This window comes from Alligator mississippiensis, chromosome 15 (assembly GCF_030867095.1).
Source record: "Alligator mississippiensis isolate rAllMis1 chromosome 15, rAllMis1, whole genome shotgun sequence".
NCBI classification, from domain to species: Eukaryota; Metazoa; Chordata; order Crocodylia; family Alligatoridae; genus Alligator; species Alligator mississippiensis.
Window position 1 is genome coordinate 26259213 of NC_081838.1, and position 19441 is coordinate 26278653.

At 52.9% G+C, this 19441-nt stretch overlaps 1 protein-coding gene across 1 annotated transcript; it reads left to right on the plus strand.

Moving 5' to 3' along the window:
• The first annotated feature begins 1878 nt into the window (after positions 1–1878).
• On the plus strand, positions 1879–19097 carry LOC132245817 (zinc finger protein 250-like). Its single transcript, XM_059718867.1, has 6 exons — positions 1879–2634; positions 2759–2969; positions 3786–3958; positions 4455–4581; positions 6098–6214; positions 7418–19097. Exons 1-6 carry the CDS (start codon positions 1888–1890, stop codon positions 8965–8967), a joined length of 2925 nt encoding a protein of 974 aa, XP_059574850.1. The 5' UTR covers positions 1879–1887; the 3' UTR covers positions 8968–19097.
• The last annotated feature ends 344 nt before the right edge of the window (positions 19098–19441 follow it).

The window sequence follows — 19441 nt, forward strand, 5'->3', positions numbered from 1 at the left end:
CCTGGCTCCCAGCTTCCTATTACTGCACAGCCCTGGGACTCCCCCCTGTAGCAGCGGCTCTCTATACTGGATACCCAGGATATCTGATGAGTGCAGGTCTTTTCCCAGCCCCTGCATCCCATTCAGTATGAGTGGGTGGGGAACGGGGGGAAGGGGTGGTGTAGCAGCAGCTATAATCTCTGTTGGTCTCTTGGGGGCCAGATAGGCTTCAGCAGTCGTGTGCTGGCTTGGGCTTAGGAGAGAGCAGAAAAATAACACCTGCTTCTGCCAGCAGCCACCACTGTCCCATCTGCTGCTGCTGCCCAGGGCATCAGAGATGCCTGGTTTTGCCTTTGGGCCTCTGGCTCAGGTAGGGGTGCTAGGTTCTGCCTTTCCTCCCTTTAGAGAGCAAGTATCACTCAAGGCCAACATCAGCTAAGCCACGTGCAGCCTCGACTGCAGCCAAACCCTGTGCTGCTAGGTGTTAAGAGCAAGTGGTCAGAACAAGGCCTGATCAAGGGGGGCTGCATGGCAGTTGTCTTTGAGCAGCCAGAACTATTCCTTATTATGACAGCACTTTCCTGCTGCAGGAAAAGAAGCATCCCACAGCCCAACCACGAGACCTCTGTGCTGGTTGCACCAGGGATTTCACAAGGGATACAAATCAGGTACAGCTCGAGAAGATCAACAGTGCAGTTGGAGCTGTTGTAAAAACCACTTGGCAAAAGTGCCTTCGTCTTGCATACATGTCCTCCATTACACACAGATCCGACTTTCAAATTGTTGCTGTAAATGTGTAAGTAAATAATAGAGATACTGGGTTCAGCAGCAGAAGTGCGGTGAAAGCAGAAGGCCCCAAAAGTCTGTCTCTGAGTGGTCACAAAACGAACCTTTGAGGTTGACTACTATATTTCCTTCAATACAAAGACGACCTTGAATTTCAGACAACTCCCCAAGAATTAAATTCCACACATTGAGCATTTTTAATTTCTTGCTATTTTTTTATAAACAGACTTGCTCAAAACAACTAACGAGTCAAAGTTCAACAAACATTACCTCAAACTCTATTAGGTAAATGAGGAAAAACCTGGTGAGCCCTACGCCTTTCCTGCACCCTAAAACTTAAGCCTGGGCACTTACACATGCATCCTAACTCTCCCTCTCTTCACTGCTCTCTTCGTTCTGTTCCCTGGGAGAATAATACAGCCTAAAACAAAAGTAACCTCAAACCCATATTTTCCCACGATTAAACTGAAGCGGCACTTTATCCGTCTATTGATAAATCAATCGGTCCATATATAGAAATAGATCGATAGATATATTAATGCTGTTTCACGTAAATCATGGGCAAATGTGGATTTGTGACTACTTTTTCCTGAATAAGACAGCACTGTCAGGGATAGTACGATCTTATGGCAGTGAAAATAACTGCACCTACAAACACATGTAGACACTGACAGGGCATGTTAATTGTGCCGGGCTAGCCCAGCCAGCCAGGGGCCAGATCCTCTGCTTCTGCCAGCCCCTTTGCTGCCCAATGCCGCCACCCAGAGCCTGGGGCTGAGCCCCACGGCCTGCTGCCACGGCTAGCACGGGATTGCTCGGCCCCGGGCACATGAAGACGCTGCACCCAAGAGCAGCCGATACCAGCACGAACTGTGCCAGGGTTTATCATGTGCCCATAAAGGCACGCGTAGATGTACCCACTGATGGTGTAGGGACCTTAAGTGTATTATGGGGCCATTTTGGATCATTGTCCAAACACCAAGTCTTAGATGGAGCAATGCCCAAGCTGAGGCACAAACAGAAACACCAGCAACAGCCCCCTGCCCGAGCCCGCCCCTTCCTCTGCAATGCCCCTTCCCCGCCCTGCCCTCGCGGTGGAGGCGCCGCGTGCGCGGAGCGAGTATGAGGGGCGCGGGCAGGTCCCAGTCACGGTCCCGGGCTCCCACCGCAAGGGGAAGGCTGCGCTGCGCTGTGTCCTTGCCCGCAGGCCGGGCAGCGCCGTGCGCGAGCGCAGGGAGAGTCGAGCCCGGCGGGACGGGCCGGGCCGGGACGCGGCGGGTCCCGGGGACGCGGGAGCCCGGGGCAGCCTGCGCCTTCCCCGCCAGCCCCGGGCAGCCGAGGGGACGCCGGAGGAGCGGGAGCCGGGGGCTCCGGCCAGGACACGGGGCTCGTGCCGGCCCGGCGGGGACCAGGTGCGCGTGGCCGAGGCGGGCGGCATTACAGGCAGAAGAGCAGCAGCTGCGGGAGGAGCCGGTCCGAGGCGGGGAGATGCGGGGGCAGGAGCGGAGCCAGGCCATGCCGCCCCCGCCTCAGCCCCAGGACCCCTCGGAGACCCCCCCGCCGGCACCGGGGCACGACCTCCCCGCCCCGCACGCCTGGCGCCAGCGCTTCCGGGGCCTCCGCTACCGGGAAGGCGCGGGGCCGCGGGAGGTGTGCGGCCGGCTGCGGGAGCTGGCCCAGCGCTGGCTGGAGCCCCAGCGCCGCAGCAAGGAGCAGATGCTGGAGCTGGTGGTGCTGGAGCAGTTCCTGGCCATCCTGCCCCGGGAGACGCGGAGCTGGGAGTGGGGGCGCGGCGTGGAGACCTGCGCCCAGGCCGTGGCCCTGGCCGAGGGGGTTCAGCTGGGGCAGGAGGAGGACGAGACGCTCCAGGTGAGAACATTTCATGCCGATCACGGATGCTGCTGTCCCCGTCTCCATGTGCTTGGGGCATGTTTCCTCCCAGCCCCGTCTCTCTGAGATCCCAGCTCCCCAGTGACATATTTCTTGTCCCCAGGTCACAGTGAGTGTGAAGGCCGAGGAGGTGTCCTCAGACAAGATGCAGCTCGTGGGGACATTGCAGGACCCTGGTGCTTCCTGGCCGGCGCAACTGAGGACCCGTGGTGTGGACGGGCCTGTGGAGGAGTGGGGAGAGAGGGAAACCCTGGGGCCTGGGGACAAGCTACCTCGGGTCCCCAAAGAGGAGCCCTTGCCCCAGCAGGAGTCAGGTGCGGTACCGGGTGTAAGGCCTGGGCGTGGGTCTGGGTGCCTGAGAGGGTGTCCTGCACGCAGGGGGAGAGGCTCGAATGTGTGCCCCTGCCCGGGACAGGGCTGCAATACTCATAAGCAGGTAGCCGGGCTGGGACAGAGCTGTGATCTCTGTGGGTGGGCAGCGCCCAGGCTGGGGCACCCATCTTTCTCAGTGCACGTGTGCAGCTCCCAGCAGAGAGAGGCTGGATCTTGCTTGGACACTGTCGTGCTGCCATGGTAACAATGAATGATCTGATTGATGTTTTAACGATCAGTGATCCCTTTCTTATGCACCCATCACCTGTCTGCACCCAATAAGGGGCTGGTGCAGGTGTCGGGGAAATGAGACTGCCCACTGCTTTATCTCTGCTGCAACATTTTGGTGGGGTCAGTGCTCCAACAGATCAGCAGTTCTTGTTCTCCGGTGCCCTTGGAAGCATTTCACATGCCAAGGAGAAGACGGACCTTATATTTCCTTTTCCTCTCCCTTAACATGTGAAAGCTGACACAGCCCCAACATCCCTCCAGCTTCTTTCCCAGGGAACGATGTCCCTGCAGGCTCTGATGTGGTGTGATCACCACCTGACACTGGGACACAGTTACTGGGGCTCATCTCCAGCCTCATGCCCATGGAGGTCTGTTAGCTGTGTGACTTTGAGACTTCCTTCTGCCCCTTCTTTCTCACACTGAATCCTCCACCATGCTTAGTCCAAGGCCAGACAAGGAGGTGAGCAGGGCTTCCCCTGTGCCAGCAGCACCAGGGCTAACCTGTGCACTCTCTTCCCCACCCGCAGGTGCTGGCACCCTGAGCAGAGCGGAGCAGCAGCTTCCTGAGGAGGGTCCTGGAAACCTGGAGCTGCAGAGGACTTCCCCAGGGAGACCGGAGGAGAGGAGCTCCCTGATACATGAGCCAGGCCAAGTGCAGAGGGGACAGGGCAGGCCTCCAAAGCAGGAGGAGAGCTTGGAGGTGAGCAGGGCACCCGCTTGAGTCGCGGGTGGGAGAAGACCTGGGGCAGAGCCCAGGAGGTGCCAGAAGTGCAGTAAGGAATCTGGGGAGTGAAGAGTCCTGAAGAGAGACAAGCCTGTAGTGATGGAGCTGCAAACACACCAAGCTGCATTAGCAGGGTCTTCCTCCCAAGTGCAGGGAGCCAGGGGTGCTGGCACGGGAAGGCCTGGCCAGGGTGTATGGAGCTGGGGCTCCTGCCTCTAAAAGTGGTGCCCAGATTGCATCCAGGGACCGAGCAAATGGAACGGTTTTATCCCAGCTCAGCATGACACCTGAGCTCCTGTGTCCACAGCTGCATCCACAGCACAGGTCAGCTGAATCCTGGGGAATTTTGCACCCCTACATGCCCTGGCTCAGCCTGCGACTAGTTGTAGCACAGAGTGATCCCAGCCAGGGCTGTGGGGGCTGGAGGCAGGTGGGACGGGAGACACTGATGGTGTAACGCTTGTGACTGCAGCTCCCGGAGGTGTTTGAGGACGTGGCCGTGTATTTCTCACGGAAGGAGTGGGAGCTGCTGGAAGATGATGACAAGGTGCTTTACCAGGACCAGATGCTGAAGAATTACCAAGCCCTCATTTCCTGCGGTAAGGCTCTGGTTCTTGTTTCTCCTGTATGAGCTCTGAAGTTTATTGCCTTCTCCCTGTGTTTCAGCAGTCTTGTCCTCATGCACTTTTCAGGCTGGGGTTTTAATTTCCCTTCCTCCCTTCTTTTCTGCCAGTTATCAGGCCTGTCTCACATTTCATAGTGATTCATCCTCCTTCATTTCATCCAGGCACCTTCACTTGAGTCTTCCCCACTATTGTAACTCCTGGTGCTTCTGTACGCCTCTGTTTCTGGGCAACATGATCTCTCTTTGCCCTCTCAGCATGTTCATACCGACTCCAGCTCCTTGTACAGCAGTGCACTAAGAGCTGTTTCCAGGGAATGGTTCTGATTTCCTCCCTCTCTTGCCTAGCGTGTCCTGTCCAAACACATTCATCAATCCAGTGTGCTCTGTTCTGTGATACCGAAATTCCCTTTCTCCTCCTTTGGTTATGACCGAGAAGAAGCTAACAGAAGTCTTACCAGCCTCTGGTGCTACAGCTCATGGATGATGCATTTCTACATGTCCGTCTCTTGGGATATATGTACAGGTGATGGATCCTAGGTATTTCTATCAAGGGGTCACTAAAAGCTTCTGTCAACCGTCCTTCCTAACATCTTCATCTCCATAGACCAGAGACGTTGGCTTTGCTGTATTTATGTTAAGACCTGTGCTCTCAAGCTCGCTCTGCCAGTCTCAAATGTTTTCTTCCTCTCCTCCTCAAATCCCTCTGCAGATCACAAGCCCATCATGGTGAGAAGAAGAAGTGGGCTATGTGCGGGGCGTAGCGCAAATCAGTCTTTGTTTCCAGAGGATCTCTAATACAGCGCCTCTCTTTGGTGTGTTCATAGTGTCAAGGTATTTTACCTTTGACTAGGCCAGTTGTCTTTTCTGATGCTTTCTTTCCCCTCCATTTCCCCCAGAGGTTTTCCATAAGGAAGAGATCGAATGATTTCTCTAGCACAGCAGAGACCGTCCAAACTGGGCTTCCTCATGCTGTGTCACGTGTGTCTTTCTGCCTTCTTTTGTCCAGATGCAACTTTGTGTTCCTGGGAAAGCCTGCAGTATGTGCCAACCTGTGTACTCATCTCCCTCCTAGGTTAATCCTTCCATTGGAGGGTTTGATTGCTCAGTTGTTGCTGCAGTTATTATAAAGTGATGATTTTGGTACTTTGAAAAGAGTAAAAGCTTTATCTCTATGCTCCCTAGCACCTCACAGATCATTGTATCTCCACACCTGTCCACGGTCACTCCGTCAGTTTAATGCCCTTTCTATACCAGGAGTGGTTGGTGCTTTGTTTCCTGTGACCATCCCACCACTGCCTGGGTGACCAGGGGCATCATCTAATGAAGCTTCTCTCTGCAGCGCCTTCTTTTCCATCCTAAATACTCGTCTTCCCTTGTCCAAGAAGCTGTAGTAGAAACCTTGAGTTCCTTGGATCTGCTCCCCTGCCATGGTGGGTTATTCTGAATCCAGTACTGAGTCACGAGCCCTCTTTAACTACCACCCTAAACAGGATATGGAGGTCTCACACCTGACTTAATCTGCCGCATCCAGCGAGGAGAGGTGGAGCTGTGGGTCTGTAATGATGAGGATGGTGGGGAAACCTCAAGGTTGGAGGACCTTCTGCCAGGTGAGTGTGGCTGTGCCCTCCCCTGACTCCCGTCTCGGAAATGCTCCATGCCCAGTGTGCCAGGGGCACCTGGAAACTGCAGACCTGCCCTGTGCTGCCCTTCCCGGATGCTGACCTCAAATACAGTACATAATGCTGCAGTGTTTTAAGGCAGGTGTTGTTCCCCGTCTTTGAAATTCACTGATGTGAAGACAAGCAATGTTCTCTGCTAGGGGACAATCAAGTTTCCTGTCTTCATTTTTTTTTTTTTTTTTTTTTTAATATTTAGGTGTGGTTTCCCTGGGATGCCATGATCTTAATATCCCATGTTCACTCAGTAATGCAGGAGCTCATTTCCCAAGGTAGTCATATCTCTCCCACCCTCTCCCGGGCCATGATGGGATTGGTAGTCCCCCATGGACATCAGCCTGGTATGCAGAGGCTCTGTAGTCATTACTTGTAGGCACAAAGGAAGTTGAGGCTCTCGCTAGCTTCTCCTGGTCATGTTGACCTGATACCCAGGAAGTGTTTCGTCATGGTCTCAGGCTGCATTAAATGGCTCCATGGCGTGGGTGGGATTAGGAAGCCTTTGAGTGGGATGGAAAGTGAATCCCCTGTGGTTTGCACAAGAATCGCCCCTTTACTCTTTCATTTCTGTGGCCCTGAGTGCCACAAAACCTGAGACTCAGCACCAGCGTCCAAGTTGAGGTTCATGCCAAGGCCTTAGGCCCGGTGCAGGCTCGTATGACATGCTGACCACCTGGGACCCACCAGCAATATAAAGCACCATGGGTTCATTTCCTGCGCAGACCTTGCACTTTAAGCAGGCAGGAAGCACACTCCCGGAAGAGAGAGCCAAAGCTTTAAGTCCTCTTCCTCCATGGCCTGGTAGATCATGAAGCCTTTCAGGCACTGTCCGAATGCACGTGTCCCATGTGTGCTTCTCCCAGCAGGGCCTGAGGTGATGGGGCCGAGACCTGGGCCATGAACTCTGAGAGTCTTGTTTTCAACTCCAGCGAGTAGGGCACATTGGCCAGGCACAGTGACTTGCCCCTGCTTCAGACCAAACACTTGGCGTTTTGGCAGGAAGACTTTGATGTCTTGAGGATAACACAAGTGCCAAGGTCCAGGCCTGATCTGAGGCCCTTCCCAGTAGAAGGATTATCAGTGCCTGCCCCTGGCCACAAGGCAGGGACCAATCTGGGGTTTGTCTTCCCCACACAGGAGGTGCCTGGCTGCTGCACAGAGCTGAGAAGCAGCCTCCTGCGGAAAGGCCTGCAGACCTGGAGCCAGCATGGACTTCCCCAGGGAGTTTGGGCAAGATGGACACCCCGAGACCAGATAAGGACCAATGGCACAAGAGTCAGGGGAGGCCCCAAAAGGAAAGGGAGAATGTAGCGGTGAACCAGGTACCATCTGCAGTTGGGTGTGAGAGTGGAGAAGGGGCAGAGCCTGGACTGAGCCCTGGGTGCAGAGAAGAAGTGGAGCTGGGAGAGCTGAAGAGCCCCTGGAAAGAGGCACTGCATCCGGATGAAAGCCGTGGGGAGGGTGTCAGGGGGAAGCAGGAGCTCACGGCCAGGCACAGGGGCAGAGCCCACCCCTGCCCTGAGGTCAGAAAAACCTTTAATTGCCCCTCACCCCTGGCTCTACACAAGATGAGGCATACTGGCAAGAAGCCCCTTGTCTGTGCCAAGTGTGGGAAGAACTTCACCTGGTCCTCCCACCTGATCCAGCACCAGTTCATGCACACAGGGGAGAAGCCACATTGGTGCTCAAAGTGTGGGAAGAGATTCACCCGCTCCTCTGACCTGGCTCGGCACCAGCGCGTGCATGTGGAAGAGAAGCCATATCAGTGCTTGGAGTGTGGGAAGAGATTCCCTCAATCTTCCCATCTGGCCAAACACCAGCTTTTCCACACAGGGGAGAAGCCGTATCGGTACTCAGAATGTGGGAAGAGCTTCATCTCCTCCTCCAAACTGGCCCATCAGCAGCACATCCACACAGGAGTGAGGTCACATCGGTGCTCAGAGTGTGGGAAGAGCTTCACCCGCTCCTCCAACCTGATCCAGCACCAGGTCATCCACACAGGGGAGAAGCCACATCGGTGCTTAGAGTGTGGGAAGAACTTCACTCACTCCTCCACCCTGATCCGGCACCAGATGATCCACACAGGGGAGAAGCCACATCGGTGCTCAGAGTGTGGGAAGGGCTTCCTTTCCTCCTCTGACCTGGCCCGACATCAACGCATCCACACAGGGGAGAAGCCACATCGGTGCTCAGAGTGTGGGAAGAGCTTCACCTGCTCCTCCCACCTGGTCCAGCACCAGATGATCCACACAGGGGAGAAGCCACATCGGTGCTCAGTGTGTGGGAAGAGCTTCACTCACTCCTCCACCCTGATCCAGCACCAGATGATCCACACAGGGGAGAAGCCACATCGGTGCTCAGTGTGTGGGAAGAGCTTCACCCGCTCCTCCAACCTGATCCGGCACCAGATGATCCACACAGGGGAGAAGCCACATCCATGCTCACAGTGTGGGAAGAGCTTCACCTGCTCCTCCCACCTGGTCCAGCACCAGATGATCCACACAGGGGAGAAGCCACATCAGTGCTCAGAGTGTGGGAAGACCTTCACCCGTTCCTCCCACCTGGTCCAGCACCAGATGATCCACACAGGGGAGAAGCCACATCGGTGCTCAGAGTGTGGGAAGAGCTTCACCCGTTCCTCCCACCTGACCCAGCATCAGTTCATTCACACCCAGAAGCATCCATAGTTTTGGGGGAAACGCAGGAAAGACCTTGGGTATGTCCACCTGCTCAGTGCCCACCAGTGGCTGCCTTGAGGCAAGCAGCCTTGTGCTGGTGGACTGCAGCAAGAGTTCACCCAGCCTTGGCCCTTCTATGGACCTGCAGACTCCACAGGAACCAGAGGCTGGCCCCAGGATTTGGCGATGGAAGGGGCTAAGAGGAAATACCTGAGGCAGAGGCCAGTCTAGATGCTGTAAGAACCGGTGGCGGACCTCTACATCAGCCTTGGAGCCTGTGTCTGTGCCATCATTCTCTAAAAGTGACCTATGCTTCATGTGGGGGAAGAAGTGTCTCCAAAATAGGGTGCCTTTCCAAGACAACTGGCTCCAAAAGACACCCAGGGACTGTCCTTGCCAGCTCCCACCTCCCTCCTCCATCCTGGCCCCCAGGATTCTGGTATGTCAGGCACCAGAGTTGCAGGAAACAGGACATTTATGGCTGGGGAAGCATTTCCTGACCTCCGCCCTGACCTCACCTCTCCTCCCCACTACATCACCCCTCCCTAGACCTGCACATGCCCATCGTGGTCTGTAAGGAGCTCAGCTGCCACCCCTTGAGTCCAGCGTGGCAGGTTTTGCTTCTCAGCCCCTCTTCCATGGGTTTTTTTAGCTCTTGGGTGCTGGAGGTGCCATGTCCTGCTGTCAACTCTGCAGGATCACACCTTGCTGACGAATTTGCTTAGCTTTTATACTGTTTCTTCAAGGCATTTTGCTTGATAGTTGGCCTATTTAAGTCTGAACAAAACAGGGAGGAAAAGGTTGATTATCATATCACAACTCTTAATTGCCGGGCTCCTGTTCTTGATTCTCTAGGTGTAAAGACTTTATCTGTGGCCCCTGTAATAATGGGTCAGTCACAGATGATGGGCTTTGAGTGTCCGACAGGATACTTAGAGGTGTCACCACCAAACCTGTTTTGGGGTGCTTGTATATCAATGGGGAGCTTGTACTGGTGGTGGTCTATTTACCAAACTGCAGACATGCAGTGAATGGCTTGGACATTTCTAACATCCTAGAGTGACATTGGATTCCTGGTTTGAGCAATGTGAGACTGTCGGGGACAGAACATCCTCCCTGTATTCAGTGTACCTTTTCCAGGTTTCTTTTGAGATGCATATATAGCCTTTTGTTTTCTTTATCTGCTAGGTCAATTGAAATGCATATGTGGTTTCCTTGCCTTCACTGGCTCAGCCTTTCTTTAAAGGTCTTTCTGAGGTACACACATGTGATGAGCACATTGGGTCTCTGCCAACAATTTTAACTACTTTTATTATGGTATGGCTTGGGTCTGGTCTTGGGTAGTGCAAGCACTCCCCTGTCTCAATGCCTAATGGGTTACAAGCTATTAGCGGAGTTTGATTATCTTGTGGCAGTCTTGTTACCACTGTCCAGTCTTGCCCCAGCCACTGTCCTGCACTTTTATTTTATGTCCAAGCTTTCACAGTTTTCATATTTAATTGTTGCTGAATGTGTAAGTGGCTGTGCGGGTTGGGGGCAACACATATAGGTGAGGGGGTATATGTCAAAGGAAATGAAATCCTCACCACCCCTTTCCAAGAGGGGAGCATGGCTGCAGATCAGTTAAGGTCACGTGATATGTCTTCACAAGGCCTGACTTCAGGCCGGCTTCCCAAATGCAGTTCCCACTGTTTTTGTGACGGAGTCTTATGGAGAAGAGGATGGTGCGTTACAGAAGTAGGTGCGTAAGCGTTTTGGTCAATGCCTCGACCAGGGTGGAATAGGAGCAGAAGGAGGCACCTCAGTTAACTAGGGTCCCTACTAGCCAAAATGGGTCTGGCCCCGTGTGGGGATGCAGGCAGCCTCACTTGCTGCGAAGAGAAAGGCCAAATGGCTGCTTGTGTCCCATGACAGCTCCAGCAAGTACCTAAGGACATGGGAAAGTGCAGATGGGACCCTGCTGATGAAGTCAGACCTCCACTTACACCCATGGACGAAGCCATCCTAAGCTCCACATCCTCTTGGATCATGGCATTCTCCCAGGAGGAATAAAGCCAGGAGATGTTTTCTTTTCATAGTTTCATAGTAGCTAGGGTCAGGAGGGACCTGAACAGATCACCTAGCCTGACCCCCTGCCACAGGCAGGAATGAATGCTGGGTTCACAAGACCCCAGACAGATGATCGTCCAACCTCCTCTTGAATTTGCCCAAGGTAGGGGCGAGGACCACTTCCCTGGGAAGTTGGTTCCAGATTGCGGCCACCCTAAATGTAACATATTGCTTTCTGATCTCCAACCCAAACCTATTCTCCATCAGCTTATGACCATTGTTCCTTGTCACCCCAGGTGGTGCTGGGGAGAAAAAGGCTCTGCCTATTTGCTGTTGATCTCCCCTTATGAGCTTGTAGGAAGCCACCAGGTCCCCCCTTAGCCTCCTCTTGCCAAGGCTGAACAGGTTCAGGTCCCTCAGTCTGTCCTCGTAGGGCCTGTCCTGCTGCCCTCTCTCCAAGTGGGTGGCCCTCCTCTGAACCCTCTCCAGGCTGCCACATCCCTTTTGAACTGCGGCACCCAGTACTGGATGCAGTACTCCAACTGCGGCCTGACCAAAGTCGCATAGAGGGGGAGGATCACCTCTCTGGACCGGCTGGAGATGCACCTTTGGATGCATGACAAGGTATGGCTGGCCTTGCTGGCTGCGGTCTGGCATTGGTGGCTCATGTTCATCTTGGAGTCAATAATGACTCCGAGATCCCTTTCCACCTCTGTGCTTTCAAGAGGGGAACTCCCCAGCCTGTATGTGTGCTGTGGATTCCTTCTCCCAAGGTCATTTGTCTACGTTGAACCTCATCCTATTCTCATCTGCTCACTTTTGTAGTCTATCTAAGTCTATTTGCAGCCTCTCCCTCCCTTCAAGTGTGTCCACCTCGCCCCACATCTTAGTGTCATCAGCAAACTTGGACAGCGTGCTTTCCACCCCCTTGTGATGACGATGTTAAACAGTGCAGGCCTGAGGACCGAGCCCTGGGGTACCCCACTGCTCACATCTCGCCAGGTTGAGTACAACCTGTCCACCACTACTCTCTGGGTGCGCCCCATCAGCCAATTTTTAACCCATCCAACTGTACAGGCACCAATGCCACAATCACTTAATTTATTGATGAGGATGGGGTGAGAGACAGTGTCAAAGGCCTTCTTAAAGTCTAGAAAGACTAGGACCACGGCAACACCATCATCCAAAGATTTAGTTACTTGGTCATTAAAGGCAATCAGGTTGGTCAGGCAGGACCTGCCCTTTATGAACCCATGCTGATTGCCCCTGGGCACGATCTCCCTTTCAGGCCCCCCACAGATGTGCTCCTTAATGATTGTCTCCAAGATCTGCCTGAGCCCTGAGGTGAGACTTACAGGCCTATAGATTCATAGACGTTAGGGTCGGAAGGGACCTCAATAGATCATCGAGTCCGACCCCCTGCATAAGCAGGAAAGAGTGCTGGGTCTTGATGACCCCAGCTAGATACTCATCTAACCTCCTCTTGAAGACCCCCAGGGTAGGGGAGAGCACCACCTCCCTTGGGAGCCCGTTCCAGACCTTGGCCACTCGAACTGTGAAGAAGTTCTTCCTAATGTCCAATCTAAATCTGCTCTCTGCTAGCTTGTGGCCATTATTTCTTGTAACCCCCGTGGGCGCCTTGGTGAATAAATACTCACCAATTCCCTTCTGTGCCCCCGTGATGAACTTATAGGCAGCCAACTTATAGTTAACTTATAGGCAGTTAACTTATAGTTAACTTGGGTCCTCCTTCCTCCCCTTCTTGAAAATTGGGACCATATTAACCAGTTTCCAATCCTTTAGCACCTGGCCAGATCACCATGATTCCTCAGGCAGCTGGGCCAAGGGCTCCTTGAGGACCCCTGCCAGCTCCCTCAACACCCTTGGTTATGATGCCTGCTAGCTCCTTAATTACCCTGGGGTGCAAACTCAGGAGCAGCTGACTTGAAGACGTCTAGCCTCTCAAGGTGTTCCTTTACAAGGTCAACATCGATGGAGGGTATAAATTCACCCTCACCCTGGCTGTCCCTCATCGTGCTATGCTGGGCTGGTGAAAAAATAAAGCAAAATACCCATTAAGCAGGTTGGCTTTTTCCTGGGTGTTGGTTGTCAGTTCTCCCATTTGGCTTAGCAGGGGTCCAATGTTACCTTTGCTTTTCTTCTGACTCCCCACATATCTGAAAAAGGACATTTTATTGTCCTTGATACATGTTGCCAGTTGGAGGTTTTACACGCCCTTGGGTCCAGCTGGCCCCATGGTACCGTGTGTAACAGGGACTCAGACAAGAGCCCTGTTACTTAGAAGATTGCGACACGCTGACCTGACGGTGAACCTGGCCAGGTGGGAGTTGCACAGCTGGGACATGACGAGGGTGATTAGCGAGCTGAGTGATGCATAAAATCGGCAGTGGGAGACTGACTGATTGCCTTCGGACACCAGAAGAAGAAATAAGGGGCGACGGAGTTCCGGGGAGAAAGAAGACGACTTACTGGTGATCTGGATGAACTCCGGAAGACGTGAAGCCCTGAGGTGTGCGGCAAGTTAGCTGTGAAGAGGGTCACCTTGCCAAGAATCCAGTTGGGCGTCGGATCCCCGAGGGACACAGAAGGGCAGCTGTGAAAGAACCTTTCATTGCCAGTAAACCCCACTGTGCTGTCATGGCAGGCGAGTCTAAAGGAAAGATGGGGATAAGTGTAACTATCCCACTCACAAAGTGGTGCATTGGTCGGGAATGTTGTGCACTATCCAGGGGATAACCTTCAGCCAATATTGGCAGTATGGCGTCCATGGATACTCAAATGCCAACTGACTGGCAGCAGGCGCATAATGTTACTTTGCCACTTGTACAAGGACAACAAGCTCAGCTAGAGGAGATGGTGCGAGAACGTACCCAAGAAGTGGAAGCATGAATTTGACTCTTCTTCTGCCAGCAAGATCTGTGTGAGAAAATTGAGGTGCAACAGATGGCGCTCGGGAGAGAAGGTGACGGAGCTAGATTACCTTCATGTCTCCAGATGATGATGTGGAAGCCTATTTAGAGGCATTTGAGGGAATGGCAGCTATCCTGAAATGGGACCCAGAAAGCTGGGTAGCACAGATAGGACCTCTTTTTATAGGTCCGGCACAAGCTGCTTGCAGAGCCCTTAGCAGGGTGGAAGCCAGAGATTACTGAAATGTAAAGGCAGAGATACTATACCAAATAGAAATTTCATCTGAAACATATCACCAAAAGTTTTGGACCTATAAGGGTTATGAAGGGGCCCGGCCAAGTCTGTTAGCCCAGATGCTAAGAGATCTCGCTGAATGATGGTTACAACCAGAGACTCGGACTCTCCAAGAAGGGATAGATCTTATAGTTCTTCAGTAGTTTGATTGATCGTAGCAACAGTTCTCAGAGATGGGTACGACGCCACCAACCTAAGACTGTGGAAGAGGCCCTGCGACTTGCTGAAGACTGTGCTGCAGCAAACGGGGAAGGTGAAGCTCCTAATAGAGACTGGCCAGGAGGTCTGGCACCTGGTACTAAGCAAGGAACACCTAGCCAGTCACGTCGGGGTGAGAATATTTAAAATTAGGGAAGAGAACTGCAAACCTGGGACTCTAGGGAAGTGACATGTTATAGAAGTGGAGAAAAAGGATACATCTCTCGATTCAGCCCATGGAGAAACCAGACCGAAACTCCGGCTGATACTACACACAATGAAAAATGGATTGCAATTTTGGTTGGCATAAGGTCCAGGGCTGTCAAAATAAGCTGGTAGTCGAGGTAAGAGTTGGAGATACCATCATACCAGCAGTAGTTGATATGGGCTGCTCACAGTCAGTGGTTCAGGTGGACCTTTTTCCCTCCCATGTAGGGAGCCTGGAGAGTCCAGTGAGCCTGGTCTGTATCCACAGAGCTTCATATACCTACGAACGCAAGAGGGTCCAACTTATCGTACTCGGTCACCTGGAGAGATTGCAGTGAGCCTAGCTGAAACCCTGCCCTTCCCCATGCTGCTGGGAGTAGATTGCCCTCGTCTGGAGGAAGTAATTTCCTGAGTCATCACCAAGAACTGGGGAGAGTGGGACCAAGACTCTGTAACAGTCTGGTTTGAGGATCCTGCAGAAGGAGAGCAAGGTGACCAGGACATAGAACAGCTCATAGGTGAGGGGCATTTCCGGGATGAGCAAAGACAAGAACCCCTTTTCCGGAATATCTGGCAATCTCACCTGGGAAGGGATGAAGGAAAGATAGTGGATCTCCAGGAAGCTGGGCAAAGTCCACGGTATGAGGTAAGGAGGGGCATCCTCTTATCGGGTAGAGAACCAAGAAGATGAGGAGGAGAGATGTCCAATCCTTATCCCCCGCAAGTATTGGGAGACCCTGCTATGAGTCGTCCATACGTTTCCTATGGGGGGACGTCTAGGATGGGATAAGAAGGAGGCATGGCTGAAATGGCAAGTTTTCTGGTCTGGCTTGTACAAAATAGTACAGGAATTGTGTGTGGAATGCCCCGAGTGCCAGAAGACGGGGGGTGATGCCAGGGAGGTTACCCCTGATACCAATGCCGCCGGCAGAATGCCCCGTTTATCAGATCGCGCTGGATGTGGCACGACCATTTCCTCGAAGCAGTGCAGGGTATCAATTTATTTTTGTAATCATCGATTTGTGCGGGCCGGGCCCCGATCCCGCCCTCATCGCCATGGGCGGCGGTGATTCCGATCCCACTCTGGCCGCCATGGGCAAGCGGGGGGCGAACCGGGGTCGAACCGGACCCGTCTTCGGTGCACGCGGGCTGTGGCCAGCAGCCCGGGCACGCGGGGCGGGAGAGAACCGCAGAGCGGTATAGTGCACACGAGTTAGAATTAGTCACGGAGGCGTAATGGTCAATTGAAAAGATTGTTTACTTACACCCAAAGATGGTATTGGTGTAGGCTGGACAGGTTTCCAGGCACAGCTCCCGCTTGAACCGTCGTTGGAGGACTCTGACAAATCGATTGCTCCCACGGAGTTTGCTAGGATCCGCGGGTCCGGTTAAGTTGGGTTCGAAAAGTTTCCCCGGAGTTACTTAGGCTCCGCAGGTCCGAAGTTTCAGGAAAGGGATACGTCTAGGATTGCGCTCGGCGACGGGGAGAGGCTAGAGGCGCGGTTCATTCTTCCCTCCGGAGTAGTTAATGCTCCGTGGGTTCGGTTATTAAGCCTCTATTGCCTGCTTAGGGGAGGCGCGCCGGGTCCGCGAGGGTCCACAGCGCTTGGAGATCTTCACACAGAATCTTTCTCGTCCTCCCTCCTCCGACTTGGGCGGAAACTACCCAAGCCTTATGTACGGCTAGCAAGCCAATCGCTAGCCGCCACGTGTGCCTAAATTAGGAATGGGCCACTAACATGGCGTAAATCCTAATACAAATCGCGGGAACTTCTTTACAGCGTGTATCACTACGATGCAAAAGAGATGCACACTGCAAAGAAGCTACAATTCGGCGGGAAATCCCCTGTTGCACCAGAGCTCTGTCCTGCAGCGGAGAGCTCTACCGTGCAAAGAAAGCGACAAATTGGCGGGAAATAATTTAGCGGTGCCGAAGCGCGCACACAAATAAAAAAATCACAACTTTGGGTTGTGACACGATTATGCTACCCACTTCCCTGAGGCAATACTCCTGACATCAGTTATGGTACAGGCATAGTTGGGGCTCTCCCAAAGTGGATCGCATGGGTGGGCATTCCCCACGAAATCCTTACAGACCACGGGAAGAATTTTATGTCTAAATCTTAAAAGGGTTCTGCCGAGTTTTAAAGATTAAGCAACTGTGTACCTCCATCTATCACCCCGGACTGATGGCCTCGTGGAGCGTTTTAATCGCACCTTGAAAGGGATGATTTGGGCCTGCATTCAAGGGGATCCCTGGGAGTGGGATGTCCTGATACCTCCCCTGCTCTTCTCAATAAGGGGGGCCCCACAGGCCTCCACTGGGTATGCCCTGTTTGAATTAATTTATAGTCTTAGCGCACGGCGGCTTCTGGACCTTATATGTGATGGATGGAAAGGAGAGGATGATGATCCAACGTTACCACAAGTAGTGACTGATTTCTGGGAACGGTTGAGAAGGCCCCAAGAGATAGCCCAGTGAAATTTAAGCCAATGCCAAGAAAAAACAAAAACAGCATGATGACACCCAGACCACTGAGAGAGAAGTCCAAGTTGGAGACTGGGTGTTGGTACCTACGCCTCCTATGGAAATTGGTTCCTGGAGGAATGAGGGTGCATGAGACATAATGGTAGCAGGCCTAAAAATAGCTCCTGCTCAATGTCCGGACCATCAACTCAACAACCAGACCACTGCCTTGCATTGACTGTCCCTGAAACCACAGACCTACTCCCAGGATGCAATATTTGAAAGATAAAGACCCTCCAAGAAACCAGCAACATGGAAACAACAGAAGAGAACCAGCAACTCCACCATTGTATCCCACCGGACACTGAGGACAGCTGGAACTGCATGACATCCCCTGAACAGGACTGGCCCTTGCCTGGCCATGTCCTGCCCACTGCAGTCACAGGTATGCAACCCTATAAAAGGGGTGGTAGAGTGTGACCCCCCGCTTGGGACGCCCTCTCTATTTGGACCAGCACTACGCCACACCACCTATCCACCCAGAGACCCTGCCAGCAACCCTCTCTGCGAGTGTGTGTGGGAACCAATAACTTCATGGTCTGTATATTGTGTTGCCTGTGTAATAACTCAGGCCCCCGGGCTGGTCGGTCTTGCCACAGGCTCCCCACTCAATCCCCACTCTTTGCCCCCGCCTCTGACCAAACCTCATGTCTAACTCCCGTCTCTCTGTCCCTCTGCTCCTCATCCTGCCTCTCTGCCACCGTTGACCACTGTCCCAGTTTTTCCTCTACATCCTGATTTCTCTGCCAGCTTCCTGCTCCTCCAGCTCACCGCTGCTCCACCACCTCTACCTCTCAGCTTTTGGCTTTCTTTCCCTGCCTTTTATCTGGCTCCACTTCCCGACTCTCTACCCTGGCTTTCCCCGCCACCTCTATGGCTTCTCTGCCATCCCTTCCCCCCAGCTTCCTACCTCCACGTCCACCACCCCCACTCTCCCAGCTCCACGGCTGGCTCTCCCAGTCCTGTCTCCACCGCCTCCTCTGCCCACAGCCCAAGTACCCCCTGGTCACCAAGCACCCCAGTTCCCCCAATCACCCCCAAGTGTTAACACAGCCACGGCACCCCGTGTTTGTGGACGCGTGTGTGTGTGTGAACCCATAGTGTTGTATGTGTAGTTTGTGTGTGTATATATAATATGTGTCATGCCTTTCCAGCTAGCAGCACAATATTCAGATCCAGAGTGTTGATGTCACATGTGTCAAGACAACATTGTACCATTTGCACCTACAAGACGCCCACTCAAAACCCCTATGGTCTCTTCCTGCCCCTCTCCGCTCCCTCTCAGTTGCAGGCCACTATTTTGAAGGCCTTTGTTACGGATCTTCCCTAATTGATTGGGTTCTCTGCCATCTGGAGGGTGAGAGATTTGCTAAGACAGTGCACTGTATCCCACGTGTATGTCGGCCCTGTGCCAAGGACACTGCCCAACTGCGGTTGGACCATAGAGTTCACATCCACTGCCTCCAAAGCAGTGTATCCTTCAACAGTAGATCCCAGTTTGTCTCCTGGTTTGGGCACAAGGTCCTGTACCTTTGGAGTTTGGGGGTCTTGAATTGACACATCATCCACTGATGAACAGCCAAAGCAAGAGAGCCAGCCAGGTGTTGGCCTTGTTCAAACATTGGTGTGTGTGTGTGTGTGTGTGTGTGTGTGTGTGTGTGTGTGTATACACTACTCATACAAAAGCACTGGCTAAATTAGGTATGATCAGCGAAAGTATCTAACGCATGAGCTCCTTATATAAGCAGAAAACTTGACACGTTGGCCACATGAACACTCCAAGGAGGAGATGGCTGCACAAGGTGGAGATTAGTGCAATACCTGGTTGGAAGAGAACAGCCAGGTCAAGATGTGGAGCAAGGCTGCAGTACAGGATGGCTCAAGATATCCCAGATATTTGTGGTATGTAATAAGTAAAAAGTGTATAAAAGCACGTTAGAAAGCACTGGACCTCTGTTTTGGCCTAGGGGAGCCTACATGGTGTTGTAGTGATACCTTGTCAAGGTGTTGCATGTACTAATACCTTGTCTGTCAGATCATAGCAGTGGTTGGGTCATGGCTTCTAGACAGTAAATGTGCCTGAGCCTTTGCCACAGATCCTAGCCTATGGTGGGTCTATAAGACAAGATTAGTGTTAGCATGTCCTGAGTGACTTTATGACAGAACCACAGCTGCGGAGACTTCAACACTGAGCACACATCAGTAATGCATAGTAAGGGCAGCGATGCTGACACCTGGTACTAGAGCGGGATTTCTGCTGCTACCTCATTTTCCAAC

Excerpts from the sequence above, each read along its gene's own strand:
- LOC132245817 (XM_059718867.1), top strand. The coding sequence starts at position 1,888 with ATGAGGGGCGCGGGCAGGTCCCAGTCACGGTCCCGGGCTCCCACCGCA. Across the intron at positions 2,970-3,785 it reads CTTGCCCCAGCAGGAGTCAG|GTGCTGGCACCCTGAGCAGA; the intron begins GTGCGGTACCGG and ends CCCCACCCGCAG. Across the intron at positions 4,582-6,097 it reads CCAAGCCCTCATTTCCTGCG|GATATGGAGGTCTCACACCT; the intron begins GTAAGGCTCTGG and ends CACCCTAAACAG.